Source organism: Ambystoma mexicanum, chromosome 13, assembly GCF_040938575.1.
Source record: "Ambystoma mexicanum isolate Mex_15411 chromosome 13, UKY_AmexF1_1, whole genome shotgun sequence".
NCBI classification, from domain to species: domain Eukaryota; kingdom Metazoa; phylum Chordata; class Amphibia; order Caudata; family Ambystomatidae; genus Ambystoma; species Ambystoma mexicanum.
Genome location: NC_090938.1, coordinates 653,899,390 through 653,921,745, shown reverse-complemented (window position 1 = coordinate 653,921,745; position 22,356 = coordinate 653,899,390). Strand labels below are relative to the sequence as shown.

At 45.8% G+C, this 22,356-nt stretch overlaps 1 protein-coding gene across 2 annotated transcripts in view; it reads left to right on the top strand.

The window, feature by feature from the left end:
• The window catches only part of SP2 (Sp2 transcription factor), a 267,341-nt gene that overhangs the window by 32,284 nt on the left and 212,701 nt on the right, over positions 1-22,356 (top strand). The window contains exons 2-3 of one of the 2 annotated variants that reach the window (XM_069634642.1): positions 2,103-2,179; positions 7,637-8,566. In XM_069634642.1, the coding sequence (XP_069490743.1) occupies positions 2,103-2,179; positions 7,637-8,566 (1,007 nt within the window). Of the gene's footprint in view, positions 1-2,102; positions 2,180-6,995; positions 7,084-7,636; positions 8,567-22,356 lie in introns of those variants that run through there. The other variant, XM_069634643.1, reaches the window with a different exon arrangement.

The following is a 22,356-nucleotide window of genomic DNA, read 5'->3' as shown; positions in this document are numbered from 1 at the left end:
GTTCCACTCGAAGGAAGCAGTTTGTTAATCCATCAAAGTGTTAACGATGATCCTCTGAAAGTTTACACAACAAAATCAACATATTACCATTTACCACTTGTATCACTTCTACCATTGGTACAGATGTTATTTTGGTTGTATTTGAGAAAGAGAATGCCATGAGAGTTGGTGTATTATTTAATGCTCATTCATGTACATTTGGTGCCAGATTGGAATGCCATCATTTGGTGATGACCAACAGAATACACATTTTCTGTCCTTTATCCCCTTTTTCTTTTTTGCGGGTGAGGTGAAGAGTGGGCGGCGGGGGGGTAAGGGGGTGCAGGTGTTGATTGCCACATCTATAAGGAGGTTAGTGTTTTCTTTTGTATACGTATAATTGATCTAATCTTATTTTTGAATGACCAACACAAAGGAGCTCATTTGGTCTATTTTTATCAATGATGTATAGGAAAGCATATGATCCCTTTCCTGATGAAGATTAGATAATAGATGCGAAACACGTTGCGGAACACTTAGGACAGAAGCCAATCTACTTCTTATTTGCTAATCCAGATTTTGTTTCTATGATGGGTTTTTTCTTCATTGAATTAATCCTCCCTGTGGAATGAATCATTTTCAGTTTGATTTTGGATAATTGTTTATTGTACTGATGCTCTCTTCAACACTCTTGTAAAAACCTGACTAATTCTGAAATTTTTACTTTTATTAATTCTCTTAATTTGTGTTTTTTCTTTTGAGTGGTATGTATTGAATAGCACTCTTAGCCCAATACTTAAATGCAAGTGGTTCTTTGCAATGCAGCCCCTACCTTTATAATCTCTGATCCACACAAGAGTGCATCAGATATATACTCATCTTTATTGTGTATCATGTTGTTCAGGACAGGAAAATACTGAGCAGATGGACCTCATTTAAAGACCCCCTTCCACAACATTTATTTAATCAAGCCCGTTTGTATTGTTTTGTTTGCAGACACTACTTGCGCATTTTTGGACTCTGACTTTCTAAGCTTTTGAAGGGTATTACGGTGACTTGACATGTTTACAAATGTGCTTTACTAAGCCCATTTGCAGGCCTCAAAATGTGCGCTCGCCAGTAGCCATTGATGAGTCATAATTGTCTTGGTCAATAACAAATGGTGATCTGTGTGCATGTAGAGAATTGAGTGGGTGGGTGAGTGACATTTTGTGTCTGGCTAGTAGCTTGCAACTTGACGTTTTTACCCCTCCTTTTAGTATTATGTGTTTGCAAACACTTGTGCCTTGCTGCCGCTGGAACAGTAACGGTTCCTTCAACTCCCTCACTCTCATCCCTCGCCCAGCTGGCAGAGCAGGCCAGATTGCATAATCTCAACCACTTCCTGACCCTATGCTAATATAAATGACGTATAATGGGTGTTTGTGGGGTCGCTATTCAGTCAAACATCTTCCATGATCTAGATCTGCCTTAGACATGTCAATCCTACTCTGAAAAATCATGTGCAGTAATTTTGACTCGCCTACTTGAGACGCAACTTTAAACAATGCAGGATATTAAGTAGTAGTCTGGGACTTTCTATAGATAACGGGAGCAATCTGGTCACGTTAAGGGCAAGCCACAATATGTCCATTGCGAAGTAAGCAATGGTGTGTTGTGAGCATTTGGTGAACTGGCGTTCAGGCGAGGGAGGGATTGAGTTTTTTTTTAAATGTTAGCCTTAATTTAAAATTGCGTCCATTTGTCCTCACAGGAGTGTCTATTCTGGACTTCATGAGGCTACTTTAAAGGATATTTATATCTGCTCCTGACGTTTTTGTTTTTGTAGGTACAGGAAACATTCTGAAGAATGACTGTCCCTGGCAGTCTTGTACTGGCAGGTGTGCAAAAGCCTACACCATCAGAGAGGAGACTTTATTTTGTTCATGCTCCCCAGTCCATCCTCTGTTTTTGCAGCCATTTATGAGTAATTCAACTTTATTTACAGAACAATCCAAACTCTCTGGCATCCTATTGAAGCTATTTTGTGGGCTTAATTTGGCTTCTTGGTTATTGGACAAAATATAATGCCATTCTATTGTTTCGATGACGATGAGCTCTTTTTTGGTTGTCACTTATTTCAGACTCGCAGGATAGCATGACGGCTACGGCAGCAGTGAGTCCCAGTGAATACCTGCAGCCCTCTGCAAGCACCGGTCAGGTAAGAGCAAATGAGTGTCTGATGGTGATCTATGAAATGCTTTTGAGACGCTGGCAAACATACTTTTGACCGTAAAGGACAAATGCACAGTCTTCCATAAAGATGTAGCAAAGGCCCCCTTAAACATTGTGCCAATGTAAATGCAGGAGGGACCTTTTAGCCTGATGCTTGTGGTCCAGCACCTCCAACGCCAGTCAAATAGTTTGCTACAGAGCACTTAGCCTTATTTATTACATGAACCTTTGGAAACCTGCTTTCTTTGTTTTTTGAGTGAATGTCGGCTTGTGTGTTTGTCAGCTCGGAAGTCTGGTATCGCAACCTGTCCTACCCTATGCCTGTATTTGCGTCCCTTCACCAGCTGGGGGGTGACCGCTGAACGTTTCTGTAGCTACTGGCGGTGTCTGTCCTTCCTGGCCATGTTATGTCAAGTTATTGGGTGCTCTACAGTGTGTTATGATCTGACCTGTGGCATAATCGAGGGTGTGTATCTTTGGAATGCGCTGTGACTAAGTTGTGGTGACCTGATCGCGTTCATGTAAGTCATCTGATTTGAAGTTGTGCTTAGCTGAAAGGTGAGTTTTGCCTTTGAGCAAGGAATTGTCACAGTATGCTACCAATGGGTGACTTCCATCTGTCCACTAGTGCATCATATTTAATGTAATTGAGTAAGGTATTTGCAGAATGTTGAACCCATTAGATGTACTTCCATCCTCGATTGCTGTTAGTTTACAAATCGAAATTAGGTGTGCTTTCATAATGTATCTGTTTTGTTCTGCCAGCTAAACTACTACTCACTCCCTTGCGCTATGTACTATGTTTCTCCCATTCCTATTGTGTGCTTCCTTTGTGCGCCTGCGCCCTGCTGTCTACTCTTTCCCCTGTGGCTCAGCTGCTCAGCCTGGTTAAGTGTACCACTATGTGCCCCCTCACAATGGCGCTCTCTATCTCTTCTATCTTCACTAACTGCTTCTCTATCTCCTTTCCTTCACCGCTCACTAAGTCTTTCTAGAAAAAACTCAGACACACTGGGCTCCAGCCCAGGCCTTCCTATCGCTGACACCTATGTCCGTGCATCCGCCAGAGATCCTCTTTGTCGTTCCTTCTCCCGATTTATGGACTCTTCTTAAGGTCACTCTGCTCTTTCCCCACTCTTCCTCACAGATCTTTGGTGGCACCCATTGGGAGGTCCTTCTTGCGGCGTCCTCGACTTCCAGGGTCATCATTAATATCTATCGAAATGGTACCGTCTTGGTACAAGGGACTCAACCCAACAACCTCCTTTTTGTGAAGCCCCCCCCTTTTTCCACCTTCCTCCTCACTGGCTCCCTTGCCGTCTGCACCTATGGCTCCCCTGCCTGCTATGCACACCTTGGCTACCTTGCCACCGCCTGATCACACCGCCTCTTACTATGGCTCCTTTGACATCTACTAACCTGGTTCCCTTGCCCACACACTCTGCACTAACAACCTCGTCAGCCTCTCCCACACTGGTGCCCTTGCCACCCACTGCTGATGCATTTGGGGCTCCCTTGCCCCCTGTGACCCTTCCTGCACTGAATTCCTTGCAAGCTACCACTGTCCCGGCCCCCTTGCCTGCACTCCTTTCGGCCCCTCTGCCTTCTCTTGCTTAGATCTCTCGGGCACCCTCGCTGCTTACGCTACCTCTGTCCCCTCCACCCCGCCCCTTAGTCTCTCAAAAATGGCAATCTGCTCCATGTTGCCACGCTTCACTCTTGCTCAGCAGTCAACCTCCTTGAACATCTGGACCTTGATGTTCTTGCTCTCACTGGGACCTTGTTTAAGGACCGCTATGTCACGAGTTTTGACACACTTCTCCCTGAAGGCTACAAGATCCTCTCTAAGCCCAGGCTCAGCAGGTCAGGAGGGTGGAGTTGCCCTGATCTTTCCAGAGTGGATCCCTGTTTCCACCATTCCCACTCGGGCCTACTCCTCCTTCGAATGCCTGGTCTGCATGCTCTCTGTCTCTAATCACTCTTTCTGTCTCTCTTTTTTTCACCAATCACTTTCTCTCCTCTCACTTGAAGCTTTCTTCTCCTTTAGCACTGGCACACCCTGCACTGCCTCCCACTTTCATGGTCACCCGAGTGTCTCCTCCTCTTGCGGCTGACTCCCACCCTGACACAGTCCTCTTAACTTTCACCTTTCCATCTCCATTACTCTGGACATCCTTGCCCCTGTCAAACTCTTGGTACGACTCGACTTAGCTGAGCTCAAGCGCAGCGGAACGGAAATGGTGATCTTCAGATGCACCCTCTGATAAGCTAGCCTGCCGCCTTCTGCAAAGGCAATATAGACTCTGCACCTGGTCCAAGAAAAGAGTCCATATTCAAGCCTGCATCTGCGTGGCATCCAATAACACGGCCAAACTTTTCAGTCTGCAAGGAACTAGCCAACCCTACTGCAGTCTCATTAACAGATCAGGCCCTGGTGTCGCTAGCGTCCTTTCTCTCTGACCGTCCTTCCCAGGTGGAACTTGGATCCTTTCTCTCTATCAATCTCTCTACTTGTGGTGTTCCCCAGGGATCTAATCTATCCCCCTGGGTTTTCAATGTCTACATGGCCCCTTTGGCCCACAAGATATCTGCCTTCACCTCCAACTTTCAGTGCTATGCGGATGACACACAGCTGTCCAGGCTACCCTCGGCCTCCCCTCCTCGCTCATTCCTGACTGTCTGCAATTCAGTCCTGGTGTGCAGCTAACGATCTCTGCCTTAATGCCAGTAAGACAGAGATCGTTCTCATTGGGACCCCTGCTCCCGCTTTCCCACTTTCACTCTGGCCAGCCTCTCCTGGTCCAGCGCCCTCACTCACTAGTGAGGCAAAAAATCTGGGGGGGTCATCCTTGACTCTACACTCCCACTATCAGCTGCACCTCCTCAAAGGCACTCTACCTTTTCTCACCTTTCCCCAGAGACTCGCCGTCTCCACAGCCCTGGTTCTCTCCAGACTGGACTACTGCAACAGTCTTTCTCAATCTTCCTACTGCTACTCTCCGACCTCAACTTGTCCAGAACAGAAGCACAAGCCATATCCTTGCTTCTCTCTACTTCTCCCCTGCTAACCTCCTTTCTCTTCTCCCCTGTTGCCCTCCTTTCTCTTCCCAACCTGCTCAGTTCACGGACTGGTCGCCTGGTGCACCTCTAGAGCCACTCAGGTCCCAGGCTCCCCCGCCAAGCCTGCACTTGCCTCTGCACTCTACTTGGCACTACTGCAGTCGGAATTCGCTCCATGAGAGGGGAAACCACTCTGCACTTAACCCAGGCCCTTTGCTGGACTGGACCCCTCGGCCCCCTCGCACTTCCTGTCTGCGCACTTGCACGACCATGAACTCACTAGGTCGGTCTGTCCTGTCCTCCCTGCGCCCACCCCCCCCCCCCCCCCCCAATCCCTCCCTTGCTTGGTTGTACCTGAAATATCCGAGCATAGGCGTATTAGTGTCGACCAATCAACCGGAAATGTCGCCAGGGCTAGCACGGTAGTTTGGTTTAGGTAGATTTGACTGTATGCAATTCGTTCGCAGCAATTTGACTGAAAAACAATTGCACGCAAGAGCGCATTCTATGCGTATTTATTTTATTTAAATTTGTTTGTCCCCCCGCCTCCAATTTTAACGAAGCGGACACCCCTGCACCCCCAAAATTGCTAAATACCAACCTTGGATAGCATGGGACACCCTCGCAACCCCTGCTCTCCAGGGTTGCTATTTAGTAATTTATGTGGTCAAATTGGCCCGAAGGCCAAATCACTCATGTGAAATTCAACCAGTGATTGTTAGGTCATTTCAAATAGGCTAATACCCGGTAGTTTATTATTCTGTATGTCCTCCTCGACCCCCACCTCTCACCAATCTGTCATGCACTTGTACTATCTGACAAGTCGTTAAGGCATAGTACTGTACGACTACCAGTACTTGTCGGCATGTTCTTTCCGCTGTTGCAATTTGTGTGAATGTTAGTTGCTGGTGCATGTTTAGCCGCACTCTATAGTCACCCTGTGTAAGGCTGTGTGGTGATGTACTTGTAATATGTTTGCGGTGTTAGTGGGCATTCGAAAGGGCGGGGGTCCAAAAATGTGACTACCAATTGTAGGCCAGAGTCTGCACCCTGATGATGTGGCATAGGTAACATTTCTAGCCCAATAAGAATTGCCAGGGTCTGTAGAGACCGGACTGCTACCTTTTGTGTTCCCATCCATCCCTGTGATTGCTGCTGGTCTTCACCTGTACTGTTACTGCTGCCAGCGTCTGATACCCCTTTCTCTCCCATGGGCACTGTGATTTATTCCAGTCTGTCACCAAGCCCTGTGACTGGTGTATGTCTGGTTACTTGTAGCTTTGTAACTGCAGCTAGGCTCTGCTCAGTCCTCCACACTTTACACACACCTTACTCGGCTCTGCTATAGCAGTGTCTCCCCGGCCCTGTATGTATCACTACTAATATTTTGTTTCCTGTCGGACCTGTCCTCTTCAGCCGCTTTTTAAAAATTAGTTTTTCCCACTTCAGTGTATTGTCTGCAAGTTGCCTTGCTTATTCTGAAAAGGAACAGTGGGCATATTATTCAGGACACTATTCGGCAACTGATGAGCAGCTGTCCCACTTCCTGAGTACCCCATCACATAAATTGTACCACATTCAAAAAACGCACTGCTGTAGCGTTTGTTTACTTTGCACATTTTTTGATTCCGAACTAGCTTTTTTTTTTTTTACGCTGTAGGTATTTGAGGGGTGCCCATATCTGATTTTGTTGCTTGCCTGTATTTAACATTTTTTTTTTTTTTTTTCCCCTCAGTTTGACTTTGAGCTAGTGGCTTCTTAAGGACCGGCTTGTATGTTTTAACAAAAATATGGGGCTGATAACACCTTTGCACAGGATCTGCATTCATGGTTTGTGTTTTTTGAGCAGTCCAAGTTATTTTCTATAGCCTATGTTTGGTGCTGTTGTAGCTTTCATGGTTCTTTTCCTTTTGGTAAATGTTAAATTATTTACTTGTATTGTATTTAATCTTTACTGCTTTGTTTGACCAGGTTCCCTTTTGAATTTCCAAATTAAGCCCTTCTTGATTAAGTCTTTTGACCTTCAATTTAGGGTGCTCTTGTATCTTGGGATGTGTGTACATGTTTACGATTAGCCTCAGAGTCTACTTGTGGAGTTTTGTCAGAATAGTCGGAATAGGCTATGGTTTTGTGAGGGGAGGTATTTTCTCATTTCGCTTACTATTCCAGTTTTATTCTATCAGATTCTTGTGCGTTGCAGTCCTGTCTCGATTTAGCAGTTTAGCTGTAGGGCTTTGAAGGACCAAAGCTAACTTGCATAAAATCAGACTTGGGATTTTAAATTTTTGGGGGATGATTGGTGATTTGTATGACATTTCGCACTGCCAGCAAGTACTTTAAGCCAATATGGTAACTCTAATGGACCCTTTCCTCTATTTTCTAGGACTCTCAGCCATCTCCTTTGGCCCTTCTTGCAGCGACATGTAGCCGAATTGGTCCACCAGTGGTGGAAGAGGCTGTTGCCCCCCCAGTTCCTTCGCAACCAACACCTAGAAAACTGGTGCCAATCAAGCCAGCGCCAGTCCAAGGCAAGGGCAACTTTGGACTCCTGTCCTCCAAAGGAAACATCATTCAACTCCAGAGCTCCCAGCTGGGGACTTCTTACCCTGGAGGGCAGCTTGTTTTTGCCATTCAGAACCCTCCTGTTATCAACAAAGGAGCCTGCACATCTGGCACTGTGCAGTACCAGGCGGCGCCACAGGCCGGGCAAACGTTCCAAGTCCAGCAGAACCTGGCAAACCAGATCCAGCTCATCTCCGGCACCAACCAAACCATGAGCGCCACCACCAAGCATGTGCCCATCAAACCGTCATGCGTCCAGAAATTTCAGGTGGCCCCCGGCTCCATGCAGAGCATGGTTAACATGAAGACATCTGATGGCTGCACAATCACTGTCCCTCTCAGTAACCTCATTGGAGCAGGGGACAACAGCACAACACATTATATCACGGAATGTCCCCCAATACTGTCACCAAAGACCAACAAAAAGACCAGGAAAAAAAATGCAACGCTGTCTGCCATGTCCCCCACAGCTAACCTGGGTGAGCAAGTAGAGACTGTGCTGATCGAAACGACAGCAGAAAACATTATCCAAGCAGGCAACAACCTGCTCATCGTTCAGGGACAAGGACAAGGTCAGCAAACTATGTTGCAGCAGATGCAGCTTGTGCAACCCAAACAGGACCAGACAGTGGTGCAAATCCCCCAGCAGGCTCTGCGTGTTGTCCAGGCAGCCTCTGCTACTCTGCCAACCGTTCCACAGAAATCCCAGCAAAACTTTCAGATTCAGACGGCTGATGCAATGTCCACCCAGGTACTAACTTGTTAGTGCCGCTTTGGGGGGAAATGGCAGTGGTTTGTTAGCAGATGGCAGGTGAGGCTGGAAGGAGATCCACTGTGGGTGTGCAACAACTGTGGGTGTGCAGCCACTAAAATAGTGGCTTATCCACTTCTGACATTGTTGACCAGTCTTGAGCAGGCAGGGTAGTGTGTATGAAGTCAACATGATTGATGGTTTGAATGTGGTGAGAGAATCGGGGCATCCATTTATTGAAGCAGTGTTTTAAAATGTTACTCTGTAGCAGGTGATGTTTATTATCTCATCAGTAACTAAGCTGAACCTTCAGTTTGGAACCCTTTTGCGGGTGATGTCTTCTAGGGGATGGTCATGGTTGTTCGCTGCAAGTAGATGTTCTGCTTTATGAGCCCTTTAAACTTCGTATTCTTGGATGGTACAGCAGTCTAACTGACCTTTTGTAACCCACCCACCTCTCCAGCACTCATAACTTCATATTTTCCCTCTTTAAATCAAAATTATAATTGTTTGCTTAAATTACCAACTGATTTTCACACCGTTGCATAAATCCTATTTTCCTACCCAAATCTGAAAGAACACTTGGACTAATACTTCTCTTGCAGTATTTAGTTTGTATAACACATCTTTGGATTCGCTTTTTTTCACACCTTCACCTGACTTAAATGGCCATTGAAAGATGCTGTTTTATAGATTAATGTATGTACCAACCGGAAGCAGCTTTGAAGTTGTTGCATATCCTGAACATCTGGAAAGCAAAATAAGAATCACAAATAACTGGTGAAGACTAGGTTTAATGGCAATAGCAGAATGCATTTGAATTTCTTTGAAGAACAGGGATGTCGATCAGCAATTATGGCACGTTTACTGATGGCGAAGGCATTCCCAGAACAGTTCTTATACAATAGCGCAAAGATGGCATGTGCTGCACTATTTATTAGGGGTTGATTGACGTGAGACATAGAGCAGGGACAAGACAAATCAAAACAACTAATGCATAATTTAAAAAAAGTAATTTTGTCTATTTGTACGTTACTACTTTCAGTTTGAAGCACTTGCCCCCTAGTAATGTTACCTTTTTTTGTAAATCACCTGTTTCTCATATATTTCTGAGGCCTGTAAATCTGTTTAGATTCACATGCTTTGGTCGCCATTTAGTAGCTAGCTTGGAGTTTTACATCTTGTATTTTCAAATTGAGGGGGTAAAAGGAGTGGTCGACAGGGTGTCTTGCGTGTGCAGGTACCAATGATCCTCCACGTGTTGACGTCCCCCAATTGTTTGTTTTTCTGACATGTAACAAGTCTGCTGCGTGATTGTAGGCTGTTCTTGAAGTGAGCCCCAGCCCCAATGTGGGGATGGTTGTTGCGCACATGTGATTCTAAACAGATACAAAGCACAGAAAGATTATTACTAGCTAAATAATGTTGGCTTTCTGAAGCTTGTGAATCTGCGTGGATTAGCTAGCCGTACCTGGAGAAAGTGGCGGGGGAGCTGAAGGGAAAATCGAAAAACGATTCTTTAGTAATGCCTGGCCCGCTTGAGGAACTTCTCTTGCTTGCAGGTCTATGAAGTAATGTTGTGTGCACTGAACACCATGTTGCTGCTTTGCAAATTGCATCTAATTTAACATTTGCAATGAAAGCGAATGTTGCCATGACACTAGGTTTGGAATGTGCTGTATGGGCTGACAAAAGAGGTTGTGTTTTTTTTATTTTTTACAAAAAAACTTTTTCATTATATCTCATCGTTTGTTAAAAAACATCAAAGAAATGGATGTGTTACAATTAATAAAGAAAAGGGAAATCCCATAAGGATCCTTAAAATATCCTCGATAAAATAATCTCTACAAAATAAGTCTATGCAATGTATTCAAGCGCCAGAAAATTCTTTAAGCTTTAAATTATTCCAGTTCAACAAATTTCCCACATCTAGACGATGCAAGGGGTTCTCTCAATGTTTAATAGTTTTATCCAATTATCTTTGTCCAGAATTGACTTACTACGAATATCAGCTTCTTGTCAATTACCAGCATCAATGTTGCCCATCTATCTTCGGGCGATAGAACCAGATTTGCTGCCAGTAGCATTGCAGCGAATCACTGTCTCTCGCCAGTCAATGCTAATCAGGTCATAATGATGTGATGCAGTGATTCAATCTGGTCGTGTTGGTTACAGAAGCTACCGGTTGTATAATCTGCAGCGAGTTGTATGCTTGTCGCAAGAACTTCTCTTGTGGGCAATATGTTGAGTCTCATCCTTAAAAAGAGGTCTCTGGTTTGCTGACATGGAAGAAAGCCAGGTACGAAGGCAGCTGGTTTAGGGCTCCATTTTCAATTACTCCTCTTATTGCGAATTTATACGGATCTTTCTTATTTGTCTCTATCCAGTCAGTTCTTTGCAGCTTTCTTTTGATATCTAGTGGTTTCTGCATCACAGTTTCCTGTGAAGAATCGAGAAGTCCCAACATTTGAACACAAGCTTCTTTCCACATTTCCAGGGTTGAGGCGCGAGAGGTAAGGGATCTGGATTTTAGAATGGCAAGCGGTGGATTATTTATTTATTTGCATTTGTAAAGCGCACAAGCAGCCCGCAGGCATTGAGGCACTGTTGCAGAGATTGTCTTATGCACATATTTGGCTTGGTTACGCAGAGATGGTAGGCTCTTGGTTCCATTGAGCTTAATAAAAAGTGTTGCATTAGTTACAAGAGGTGAAATTGGTATAGGAGTGCGCACTAGCTTGTGGTAGTGGAGTGCAGCAGTCGGGTGATCTAAGGAGAGCTTAGGTGAACAGCAGGGTTTTGATTAGTTTCCTGAATGTCAGGTGAGATACAGTATTCCTAGCATGTGGAGGGACGGCATTCCAGTGTGTTGCTGCCAGAACTGGAAAGCTGGATCCTCCTGCTCGTGCTGTTTTAGGAACGGATATCCTGTTCGCATAGGCTGATCTGGTGGGTCTCGTAGGTTCTTGCTTAATAACCCTTTGCACCAGGTATTGGGGTGCCTGGTTGTGGAAGCATTTGTGTTATGGCCAGGGCTTTGAAGGCTATCCTCTCCTTGATAGGGAGCCAATGGACTTGTTTTCGTGTGTCTGAAATGTGTTCCCTTTTGGAGATGCCAGTGGCTGCCCTAAGGGCGTTATTCTGGACTGTCTGTAGTTTGGAGAGGTTTTTATTGGAGGTTCCTAGGAAGAGGGCATTACAGTAGTCTAATCTTGATCCGATTATTGCGCTTGCAATGGTAAGACAGTTAGGCTTCGAGAGATATGGTCTAATAGCATTGATAAGTTTGGAGTGATATGCAGAGGTCGAGGAAATGGCATTAACTTGTCTGTTCATGGAGAGGTCAGAGTCGAGGTAGACTCCTAGGGTTTTTACAGTTTGCAGTACTGTGATTGACGAGTGGTCAATGGTAAAGAAACTGTTTATCCAACTTCTTAAGCGTGGCTGGTGAACCGATTATCAGAAGCTCGGTTTTATCCCCATTGAGGCATAATCAAGTTTCTGCCATCCACGTTTGAATTGTGGAGTAGGTTGACTCGAGGGTGGCCTTATCGGCTTCGTAATCACCTGTGAGGGGAATGAGGGCATGTGTGACATCACCATAGTTGGTATACATGATGCGCAAGGCATCCAGGATTTGAAACAGTGGCCTGGTGAACAGGTTGTATAGAGTGGGGGAAATGCAGGATCCTTGAGGGACTCCACATTTGATGAGGCTTGAGAATGCACACGCTGAGTCGGAGATGACTTTCATAACCCTTTCCTGAAGAAACGAGGTGATCCAAGCTATGGCTGAAGTGGAGAAGTTGGCGGCAGTGGAGAGGTGGTGACAGAGAGTATTGTGATCCACCAGGTCGAAAGCCGCTGATGGGTCCAGGAGCAACGCAGGTTTGCCCGCGCGTCTCAAGTCCATTTGATTTTCTAGGTCTATGAGAGCAGTTTCAGTGCCGTGCCGTGCCCTGGGCGGAATCCTGATGGTCTTAGACCAAGCACCTTGTTGATTTCGGGATACTTCTGGATTTGCAGGTAAACTGCTTTGTCCAGAATTTTTAAGAGGAAGGGGACTGTCATGATAGGTCTATAATTCCCTGGGGCATTTGGGTCTAGGGTTGGTTTTTTAAGAGGGCGTACCCATGCTTCCTTGAGACGGGTGGGGACGCGGCCTGTTTGGAATGATGCATTGAGGAATGCAGTGAGAAAGGGGGCAAGAGGGCCGGCGCAATCTTTAATAAGTTGAGCTGAGCAAGCATCCCTCTTGCAGGCAGATGGTTTGATTGAATTTAGGAGAGCGATAACCTCCTGTACGCTCATATCCTTAAACTCGAAGGATGAGGCGTTATTGCTGGTCATAGTCTGTGCCAGGGTTATCTGGTGAAAAGGGCTTGTTGATGGGCTAAAATTTTGTTCTGGAGCAAGATGGGTTTGTCCAGCATGGCTGTTTGGATTTGGTTGCACCACTCATTAATCTCATCTGACAGGGTTTTCCTGTAACGCCAATTTGAAGCATATTCTAAATATAGGAAATTATTTTGGCAATAGTAGGATTTTCCTCCAAAAGATCGCTTCTAGGCAGTCCCAAATTTCCCAGTGCAGATTTAGGAAGGTTTCACTACCGTAGTTTGGAATTGCTACAACATTTTGCCTGTAAAATGTAATGAGGCTTTAATGAGAACCTGACAAATTTTAGCACTACAGGCTCGAATTCCCGTGTCTGCGCCCACCTCTGGGTATTAAGTGCATCATAAATAACCCATCATATCAAAGGTTGAGGGCGTTGGAAGCTGAGGCCCCTCTTCCCAAAGCCTGAAGCTCCATTCGAATGAGCGGGAGCTTCAGCCCTTAGAACAAAAAGGTCTCTGCCTCCAGCGGCCACACCTTTTCTCTGGTAATGGTGGCACCGGCCCACAGGCCTCTCTTGATTTGAAGGGATGCTTTGCAGGTGCCAGCACCACCATTATGGATTAAAGGCATTTTTGCTGAAGCCTGACTCCCTCGCACATGAGCGAGGGCTTCAGCTTTTAGAAATAAAGTTGTGTCCTCTAGCGGCCGGTGCTTCCAGGGGACATTAATGAGCCCGGCAGGGATCCCGCCTCAGATATATTTCTGAGCCTAACAGGGCTCGGACCCCCTATAGCTCAGCCCACTTAAAGCTTATCTGCTACACAAGGAGAAGAAAAACAGAACTGAGGCAACGGGTGCTGTGTGTGCTACTTATAATTTCCAATGACGTCACCCTCGACGTAGGCCTTCGAGGGACATCGAGTCGACACTATCGACGCAGGGCGCCCTCTGCCGAACAATTGCAGAAGCTGGACACTACATGTCAAAGATGAGGAATACGTTGGAGGAACATCCAGTTGAAAGATTGTTACCAGGGGTAAGTAACTTGTTCTTCTCAAGGCATATGGATTGTGGGTCAGTCATTGCTGCAGGGTTGTGTAAAGTCCAGCATCCAATCCCAATATCTTGTCCCACTATGGTTGCAAATAAGGGTGGGTAATGATTTCAAGGGGTGGCCTAGGGACCACGTGGGCATCTGGTTCGGCGTGCTTGGTAATTCATTGTCTCAGAGTCTATGCAGCGATGGGCACGGCGATCTGTTGATGCAATCCTGTGCAGCACTTCGGGTTGTAGCCACTGACAGAATTTTAGCCACAGGCAGAATTTGTTTTCCCCATTCAAACCTATCCCGATTTTCAAAAACCTCACCACATAGCCAGTCCCTGGTGTCCATGCCCACTTTAACCCCATTGCCAGTGTCTCATGGTCATGGCCAGTAGCCAGATTATCAGTCATGGTCTTTGCCCATGACTCGGACAATCTGTCCACTGGCTATACCTCAGTCGCCAATGCTATATCACTATTTTATGTACATACATTATGACACTTTTCAAAAATAAGACACAAGCACGTTTGTAAAACCATGCTTACAAGTCCTTGCCAATGCTTCTTTATTTTTTGAAAAGTGTCAAAATGTATGTACGTAAAATAGCCCTATAATTTAGCTCCCAGTTTACAAAATCCATTCAGACTTTGCAGAAAAGGTTGAGTCTATAATCTTTTGTACACATTTGTCAAACGGCAACCAAGTTATAACCCATCTAAAAATGTTAAAACCCACCCCTCCTAATTTTGCCCCCTCTTCACAAAATCAACGAAACTTTGCAAAAACATTAAAATCTGGGTCTTAAATCTTTTTGCAAACATTTGTGCAGATTCAACAGCACCAAACTTTGTAGACCCATTGAAGGTCCCCTCTAGAATAATATCACATTTCAGACACTTTGTTGAGTAGCGCCAATGTTATATGCCATCCACATCTGCTTTTCACCAACCCTTTAATGCAAAAATATGTATTCATGCCCCCGAATAGCTGTAACGTTTGCGTATGTTACAGGGAACTGTTCGTGGACTTCGAAGGTTGAAAACCACCAGTTTGTTTTTTGGCTTTTTATGGCTATATCCAATCCCTACCTCATCATCCCTCATTCCTCCAGAGATTGTTTCATTAGTTTGACGCATGCAATGTTGTGTTTTTTAATGTTTTATTGCGATGTTCGCAGATAACGGGCATTGTCCGTGAAACCAACATGGCGGGCGCTTCCAAAAATATGACGCACCTCACGCTTTTCACCATCCAATTAGCGAGCGCTTCCGATGTCTGTGACCATCATGCCATTCTCTGGACCAATCGGAGGCCTGTTGGCGGACAGAACAGGGAAGCGAGTCTGCTGGCCAAACCCAGATATCACAAATTCTTTTGACCTACTTTTTGGCTGTTTAAAAAAAAAAGACTAAAGACTGGACCGATTCACACCAAATTTACCAACACACACTCTCGGGACCAAGCCCCAGCTCCTACCGTGAATTTGGTGAAAATCTGTCCAGAGGCTTGGACTGTAGGTGTGAGCAAATAATATTTTTCCATTGCGCAGAATCAATCTGACGGGGCCATATACTTTATTTGAAAGGTTTTCTGAGGATTCGTCTGGGGGGCAGTTATAAACCTCCCAAAAAGTGCTCTTCTTATGGGTTGAGCAACTGAACCATAACTACACTGCCACTACCGCAGGCCGTGTAATAATCTATAATGAGAACTGACACCAAAGGGTGCCTGGGTCGCACTAATCACACGGCAGCACAGGCGAAAAATGGGTCTGGAATAAAATGATTTTATTTGTACAATAGTCCACACGAGAAAAAGCAAGTACAGCTACACGTTTCGTACCACTTTCGGCATTCTCAAACAGATTTTCACATCCTGAGGACAATCAGGGGGCCTTTTTGTGACGGGGCAGAATGGAAAATACTCTGCCTTTACATCTAATGTACCTGTAACCGGGGTCTCTAGGCAACGCACTATGAATGAACTGGTCATGGATATTTGTATACACTTTAGCTCCCGCCCCCATTACTTCGCAAGGTGGTCAAGGAACTACTTCAGGAACATCTGGCTCTGATTCTCAATGTTCCAAAATGGGTGAGACAACCGTGGTATTCTCGCAGCCAGTGTATTAACTAATCCAGCTCTGCCCAGTTCACAACCTGCTTGCATCAACGTGTGAACACACCAAGACCTCACACTACGAACATGAGAGCCTTGCACCCAAAATGCAAGTTTGGACATTTGCAACCACGCTGGATGGGCATGAAGCGCGTGAAGCAAAGAAACCGAACACTAGACACTGCTACTTGTCATTTGATGCTGAAAGAAACGTGTACATCCAATTGGCTTCTTGCTGGCAGATGTTCTTTATCTTCCCTTTAAAAGTCTTGACTCGAGTTTAGTTTACACCTCGACGGCCATTCGGCAGCATACACTACCTGACAACACAGTGTCATGGTGGAAAGTGAGGCAAGGCCAAAGCACATTTACTCATCAGTCGCGCAACACCTGCCTGCCTGGGAACTAAATACAGTCATTCAAAGATTAATCGGGCCTCCGGTTGAGCCAATACATAAAGCCCCTTTAACGGAACTTGTTTACAAAGTATCTTTCCTTTTTGCAGTTACCTCCTATTAGATTAAGTGAGCTGCTAGCTTTTCTGTCAACAAACCCTTTGTCACTATACACAAACGCCTTACCTGTTTTTTCTGGACACTTGAATGCTTCCCTCCAAAATATACTTCAAAATTCAGTGTAACCCAATCATTTGAATTACCGGTCGTCTTCCCCAACCCACAAATAAAGGGGAGAACACCCTACCTATGCTTACATACTCTATGTCCGAGCAGTGATGTTCCACCCTGTGCTCCAGATAAGATTTAACGTAAAGTGGAGTAAAATGATTTTTGGGGGGAGTAACAAATTACTAATGTGAGTATATTTTAATTGAGTAAAATGTTAACTGTTCGTAATAAAGACCTAGTTCATGCACATAAGATACATTTTTACATCTTCAGATCAGGCAGTAATACTAGTAGTGTCTTCCTTTGACACTACATGTAATACTTGCCCGAACATATGCATGGAACTGTGTGGCTGATGGCAAGGGGGCAGGCACCTTATGTGTCAGTTTTTCCTTTCTTTTTCTTGGGAGTATTTGCCCCTTTTTAGGGAGTAAAAGTGGCTGATAAAGTCTGTAGGGGTTGTTCCACCTCAGCCAAACCAAGGAACTGCAGAAAACCAGTCAGTTCAGCTCCCTTCACAACAGGAAGGGAGGGTGATCCTGTGACAAAATTTGCCATTGCAAGATGAATTGTATGTGCCATACAGCTGTACATAAGCACGTTCTGTTCCCTCCTAGAGCACAGTCCAGACGTAGACCTGTGGCAATGTTAGATTTTGTTGCAAATGCTCCATTAGATGCAATTTCCAAAGCAGCAACATGGCGTTCAGTGGGCACATTTACATAACATTATTTCTGATGCTTGTTATTTTGCTTAGAATCACATGCTGTGCTTATAGTCCGACATCTAGTGGTAATTGCGGAGTATTGCATATTTCTTTCGAAGATCGAAAGCGGACATCGAGATGGGCATGACTGTAACACTACCCCTAACGTGACGTGCAGTGTAAACAAAATCCCTCATGCGTTGATGTCCCTCATTGTTTTTTCCGCCCAACTAGTTGGTCGCAAGAGTTTATATTGTTACTTTACCCCATGACCTACGGTCGTCGAGCCTTCTGACTACTTCTTTTTGACGACTCCTAGTGGAATTCCTGCCGCCAAAGACATCCGCCACTACTCGGCGACTGGTGTGCTGATCGACGTCTGTCGGCCGTGTGGCCTCAGGCTTCTGACCAGGCCCGTACAGTAGGAGAGAGTGGGGCCCTGGGGTTATTCTTTTTCGAGAAGGCATTTCCTTTTCCCTTCTCGGTCTGGCTGCCATCTACCTCTGCTATGGAGAGGACACCCTTTAAAATTGTGTCCGTTGTGTAACAGCAAATTTCTATGGAAGGACACCCATTGCCGTTGGGAACACTCCAAACTACAGGTATAGGAAACCCAACCTTTGGTATAAGCTTGTAGTACACAGTTTTGGTAGCGTGTTGAGCAGCCAGGCTTATCTCAAGAGCGGTCAATGTGAGCTGTAGTGGAGTTGCACAGAGATTTACAATTCAAATAAACTCTTACACTCAAGGTTTCTTGAATAAACAATTATTAATGTATTTATCAGTTAGAATAAGCCTTCTTCAGAAGGGAGCAATATAACAGTAACACTCAAATACACTTCATGAAATACACACTCTTAAAATCTCTAAATCAGTAGATGCCCTTTTGGGGTGGCCCACAGACGCTACCTGCACCCTCGGGTGACTTCAATTGCTAAGTTGCTGGGGACATTAATATGTCACTGTTGCATTTAGAATCATATAGTAATAAGTCAAAGGAAAAGGTTATTTAGAACATACAAGAGACCACATATTCTTAAGCCAAAGTCAATGGGCAAAAGTCTATATGAGCTGAAGCACTTCTTTGCAGGCAAGTAGAAATTCTTTGCACAGTGTTAGTCTTTGAAGAAAAAGAATCATCAAATGTAGGGCTACAAGCAGATTAGACTTGTGAGTAGCAGAAGATGCAAGCAACTCTACAGTAAGAGGTACATTCTCTCAGACTTTCCAGTACCTTTTTGTATAGAAGAAAAAGTGCAGCAGATGACTTCTGTTCCTGTGCAGCTCTGCAGATCTCGCTGTTCCTGGGCCTCAGTCGGGGGGACAAGAGGAAGGACTTCTTGGCACTCCTGCACTGCAATGGGACGGTCACCACTCGCAACCGGCAATCTTGAATTCAGTGGCTGTTCAGTGTTTCAGCTTCATGCGTCTACCGAAAATAGCAACACTGCGGTTCCTGGAAGTCGAGATGGACTTTCCTTGCTTCTGGGGTCCTGCACTCTGTAGAGGGGGCTCATGCTCGGTCAGTCCCACTTCCTGGGAGTCCGGAGGATCTTCCTGGAGCTCTTGGCCATCTTAAAAGCAACAGATACAATCGGGTGTTCCTCTTCCTGGCTATACGGTTTCCATCAGCAACTTTGTGGAAATTTAACCAGCTCAGCGATGGGATGTCCATGTGGCCTACTACTTTACCAACTCAAAGGGAGAAGTTGTCCTTGCAGGGGTTCCTCTGTCGATACGAATTTGGAGTTTCAGCACAGCAGCAGGGCTTCACCGGGCAAACCAACGGTCCAGGATTTGCAGCAAGCCTCCTCCTCAAGTTCTTCTTCGGTTGCTTCGTCCAGTGGTCGACTCTGCCTTCCAAGCCAAAAGCCTCGCCTTTTATTCAGTTCTGTCCCATTCATTCGAGCCTAGCGGTCAGTCACCCAGCATGGACCCTGGAGCTAGAGGCAGGCTTCACTCGTGATTCCCGCCAGAGGCAAAACAAACAATGGGACCAAACCTGGTTTGGCGCGCAGAGTAAATCTCAAGAAAGACCTTTCCACAAAGAAATGGCGAAAAAAGACTTGGCCAATTTGACAAATATGGCACCCTTGGGGTGCCTTACCGCGGCTGCGAACGCAGCACGCGGTAAATGCACACCACGGTAGTTAAAACAAAACAAAACCACTGCCACCAGCCATTCAGTGAGAAAAGGGTAACATAAAAATGTTATATGAGAAGCTAGACAAAGGGGATACTAGGTAACCCCTCCAGCACCCTATTGTAAGATAGTGTGTGCTGGGTCTATAAGGTTACAAATGTAAGTAAATTTCACTTTACTGCTCCGGGAAACAGTAGTTTATCCCAGAGAAGGTATTTAAACCTTTGGGAAATCTGAAAGACTTCCCTGTGTCGCTGCACTGAAGGTGCTGTGTGATGCAATGTAAAAGATGCCTATGGAGTTTTTCAGACTCCACAACCAAAAGAAACAGTTCAAAATCACATTAAAATACAGGAGAGTGGGGAAAAAGGGGTCTTACTCTCTCCAGGTTAAAAAAAGCAAGTCCTCAAAATCCTTCAAAGTTGCTGGGGTTCTCTAAGGTGGAGGGAATTGGCACATTTCTGAGAATTCTCCCGACCAGCTGTTGTAATAGGGGTCTACCTCATGATCAAGACAAGCGTTCTTGTAAGTCCTACAAGCTCTTTCGTCTCAAGATGTTAAAGGACAGGCGGACAAAACGGTGGACAGCCTACGCCATGCAGGCCGTTGTTCCCCCGTTGGCACCATCGCTTTGGATGACGAGGACTTCAGCTGCAGCCATGGCTCTGACCTGGCAGTCCTAGACCTTTCGGTGGAACCTTCTGGTTCCCAGATGCCCGTCCCCGACGGCCCTTCACACCCTGGCGACGGGGGCACCACCTAAGCCCAAGCACACAACCCTTAATGCCTCTTCGACAGACTCTTCGGCCTTGGCTTTCACCGACACATACCCCTGACCCTGATGTTATTTGTCTAGACCCACCATCTTCACCTCAGCAAAGAGAGTCATCACCTGTGGATGATCAAATGCTGTTTAATGCCATCCTAAAAAGAGCCGCAGATCATTTTGAGATTGCTACACAGGAGACATCCCCTGATGGCGAGTTTGTAGAAAATATTCTTAAGGAGAAGCCTCCCTCCCACTAGACAGGTTATTCCGCTACTCAATTCAATAAAGAAACGTTTAGCTCCTTCTTTGTCACCCTCCCTCTCAAGAGCAGTCCACCCTCGGGTTGAGAAATTGGTCTGCCTGCTTCATCTGACCCTATGTATATATGAGTTCATGCCACTCCAGACTCCCTGATTGTTAGAACCACTAGAAAGAGGGCAGGGCTACCATTATCCACAGCGGAAGCTCCCCCTGATGAAGATTGCAAAAAAAGTTATGTTCCAGGGAAACGGATGACTACTTCTGCTGCCTATTTTATCTGAATAGCTAATAATACAACTCTCCTCTCTAGTTACAGCGACGTCCAGTGGGGCCTGCTCCAGTAAGGCCTTCAAGAGGTCCCAGAGCCCACGCGATCACGCCTGCATGCGGTTGTGACTTGAGGGCAGACGGGTGACCCATAATATTTTAAAGAACACTCTAGACGCTGCTGAGACTGCGGGACGAACTCTAGCCCAGGGGACTCTTCTTAAGAGACATGCCTGGCTGAAGAACTCGGGTCTCTCTGAATAACAAGCCTGTCGAAGATTTGGCAAGGCTGTTGACAACACCTTTGAGACTGCTAAGAAAGAGCATGAGACACTCGTCCCTCGGCCAAATCACAGCCAATCCCTTCAACCAGCGAGGAGGCTCAAATTGATGCCGTTCCTTATGCGGTCAGTCTTTCTCAGTCTCCTCATAATCAATATGGCTCAAAGTAACCCATGGTCCTCCAGCCAAAGCAAAACAGCCAATACCTGTCGGAGGTCAATGCAGAGGCAAGGGCAGAGGCAGGAACTCTACTCCAAGAGGCACCCCGGCCTCCACCGCAAAGTGAATTGCTGGTTCGGGTCACCTCCATGCCTCCCCGGTCGGGGGACGTCTGTCATTATTCATTCACGCATGGGAGGGATCACATCAGACCAGTGGGTGTTAAAGACAGTCAACCACGGTTACTGCTTCGAGTTCCACCAGCCACCGCAATACCACCCACCGAAGAGCAGACGCCTATCACAGCACACCTGCAAATCCTGCTGGAAGAGGTGCAGATCCTTCTGGAAACAGGCCCCATAGAAGTCGTCCCCATTCACCAGGTAAACAAGGGTATTTATTCAGTGTACTTTCTTGTACCCAAAAAGGATCTCGCCATGCGCCCTGTATTAGACTTGCGCCCAGCGAACAATGTCAACCTCAAAAATTCAGAATGACAACACTGCAGGAGGTAATCCCACTTTTGCGGCAGGGGGATTACGTGGCCACATTGGATATGAAAGATGCATACTTTGAAATATCAATGTTGCCAGCGCACAGAAATGATAGAAGACGCCCACTATCTGTTCAAGGTTCTTCCCTTCGGTATTCCCTCAGCTCCAAGGGTGTTCACAAAGGTACTGGCGGTAGTAGCTGCTCATCTGCACAGGCAGTCCATCCTAGTCTACCCTTACCTCGACGCCTGGTTTATAACCAGGGATTAATACGGAACATGCCTATCAAATACCCAGAAGACGGTAGATCTCCTATTCAGCCTAGCGTTCCCGATCAATGAGAAAAATGTCCAACCTAGACCCCAGCCAGGTCAAACAGTTTCTGGGGGCCCTAGTTCGGACAAAAGACTGCCTCATCTGTCACTATTGTCGAATTCCACTTCTTCAGAAGTGTCAGATTACGTTAGGAAATCCCCCCCCATCTCACCTGATGTGCTGAGCTTTGGTGTGCGTTCCTTCTTTCATCATACTGGAATCTCTCTTTTTTATGAGATGGGTTCTGCCATTAAAGGAAGCCAC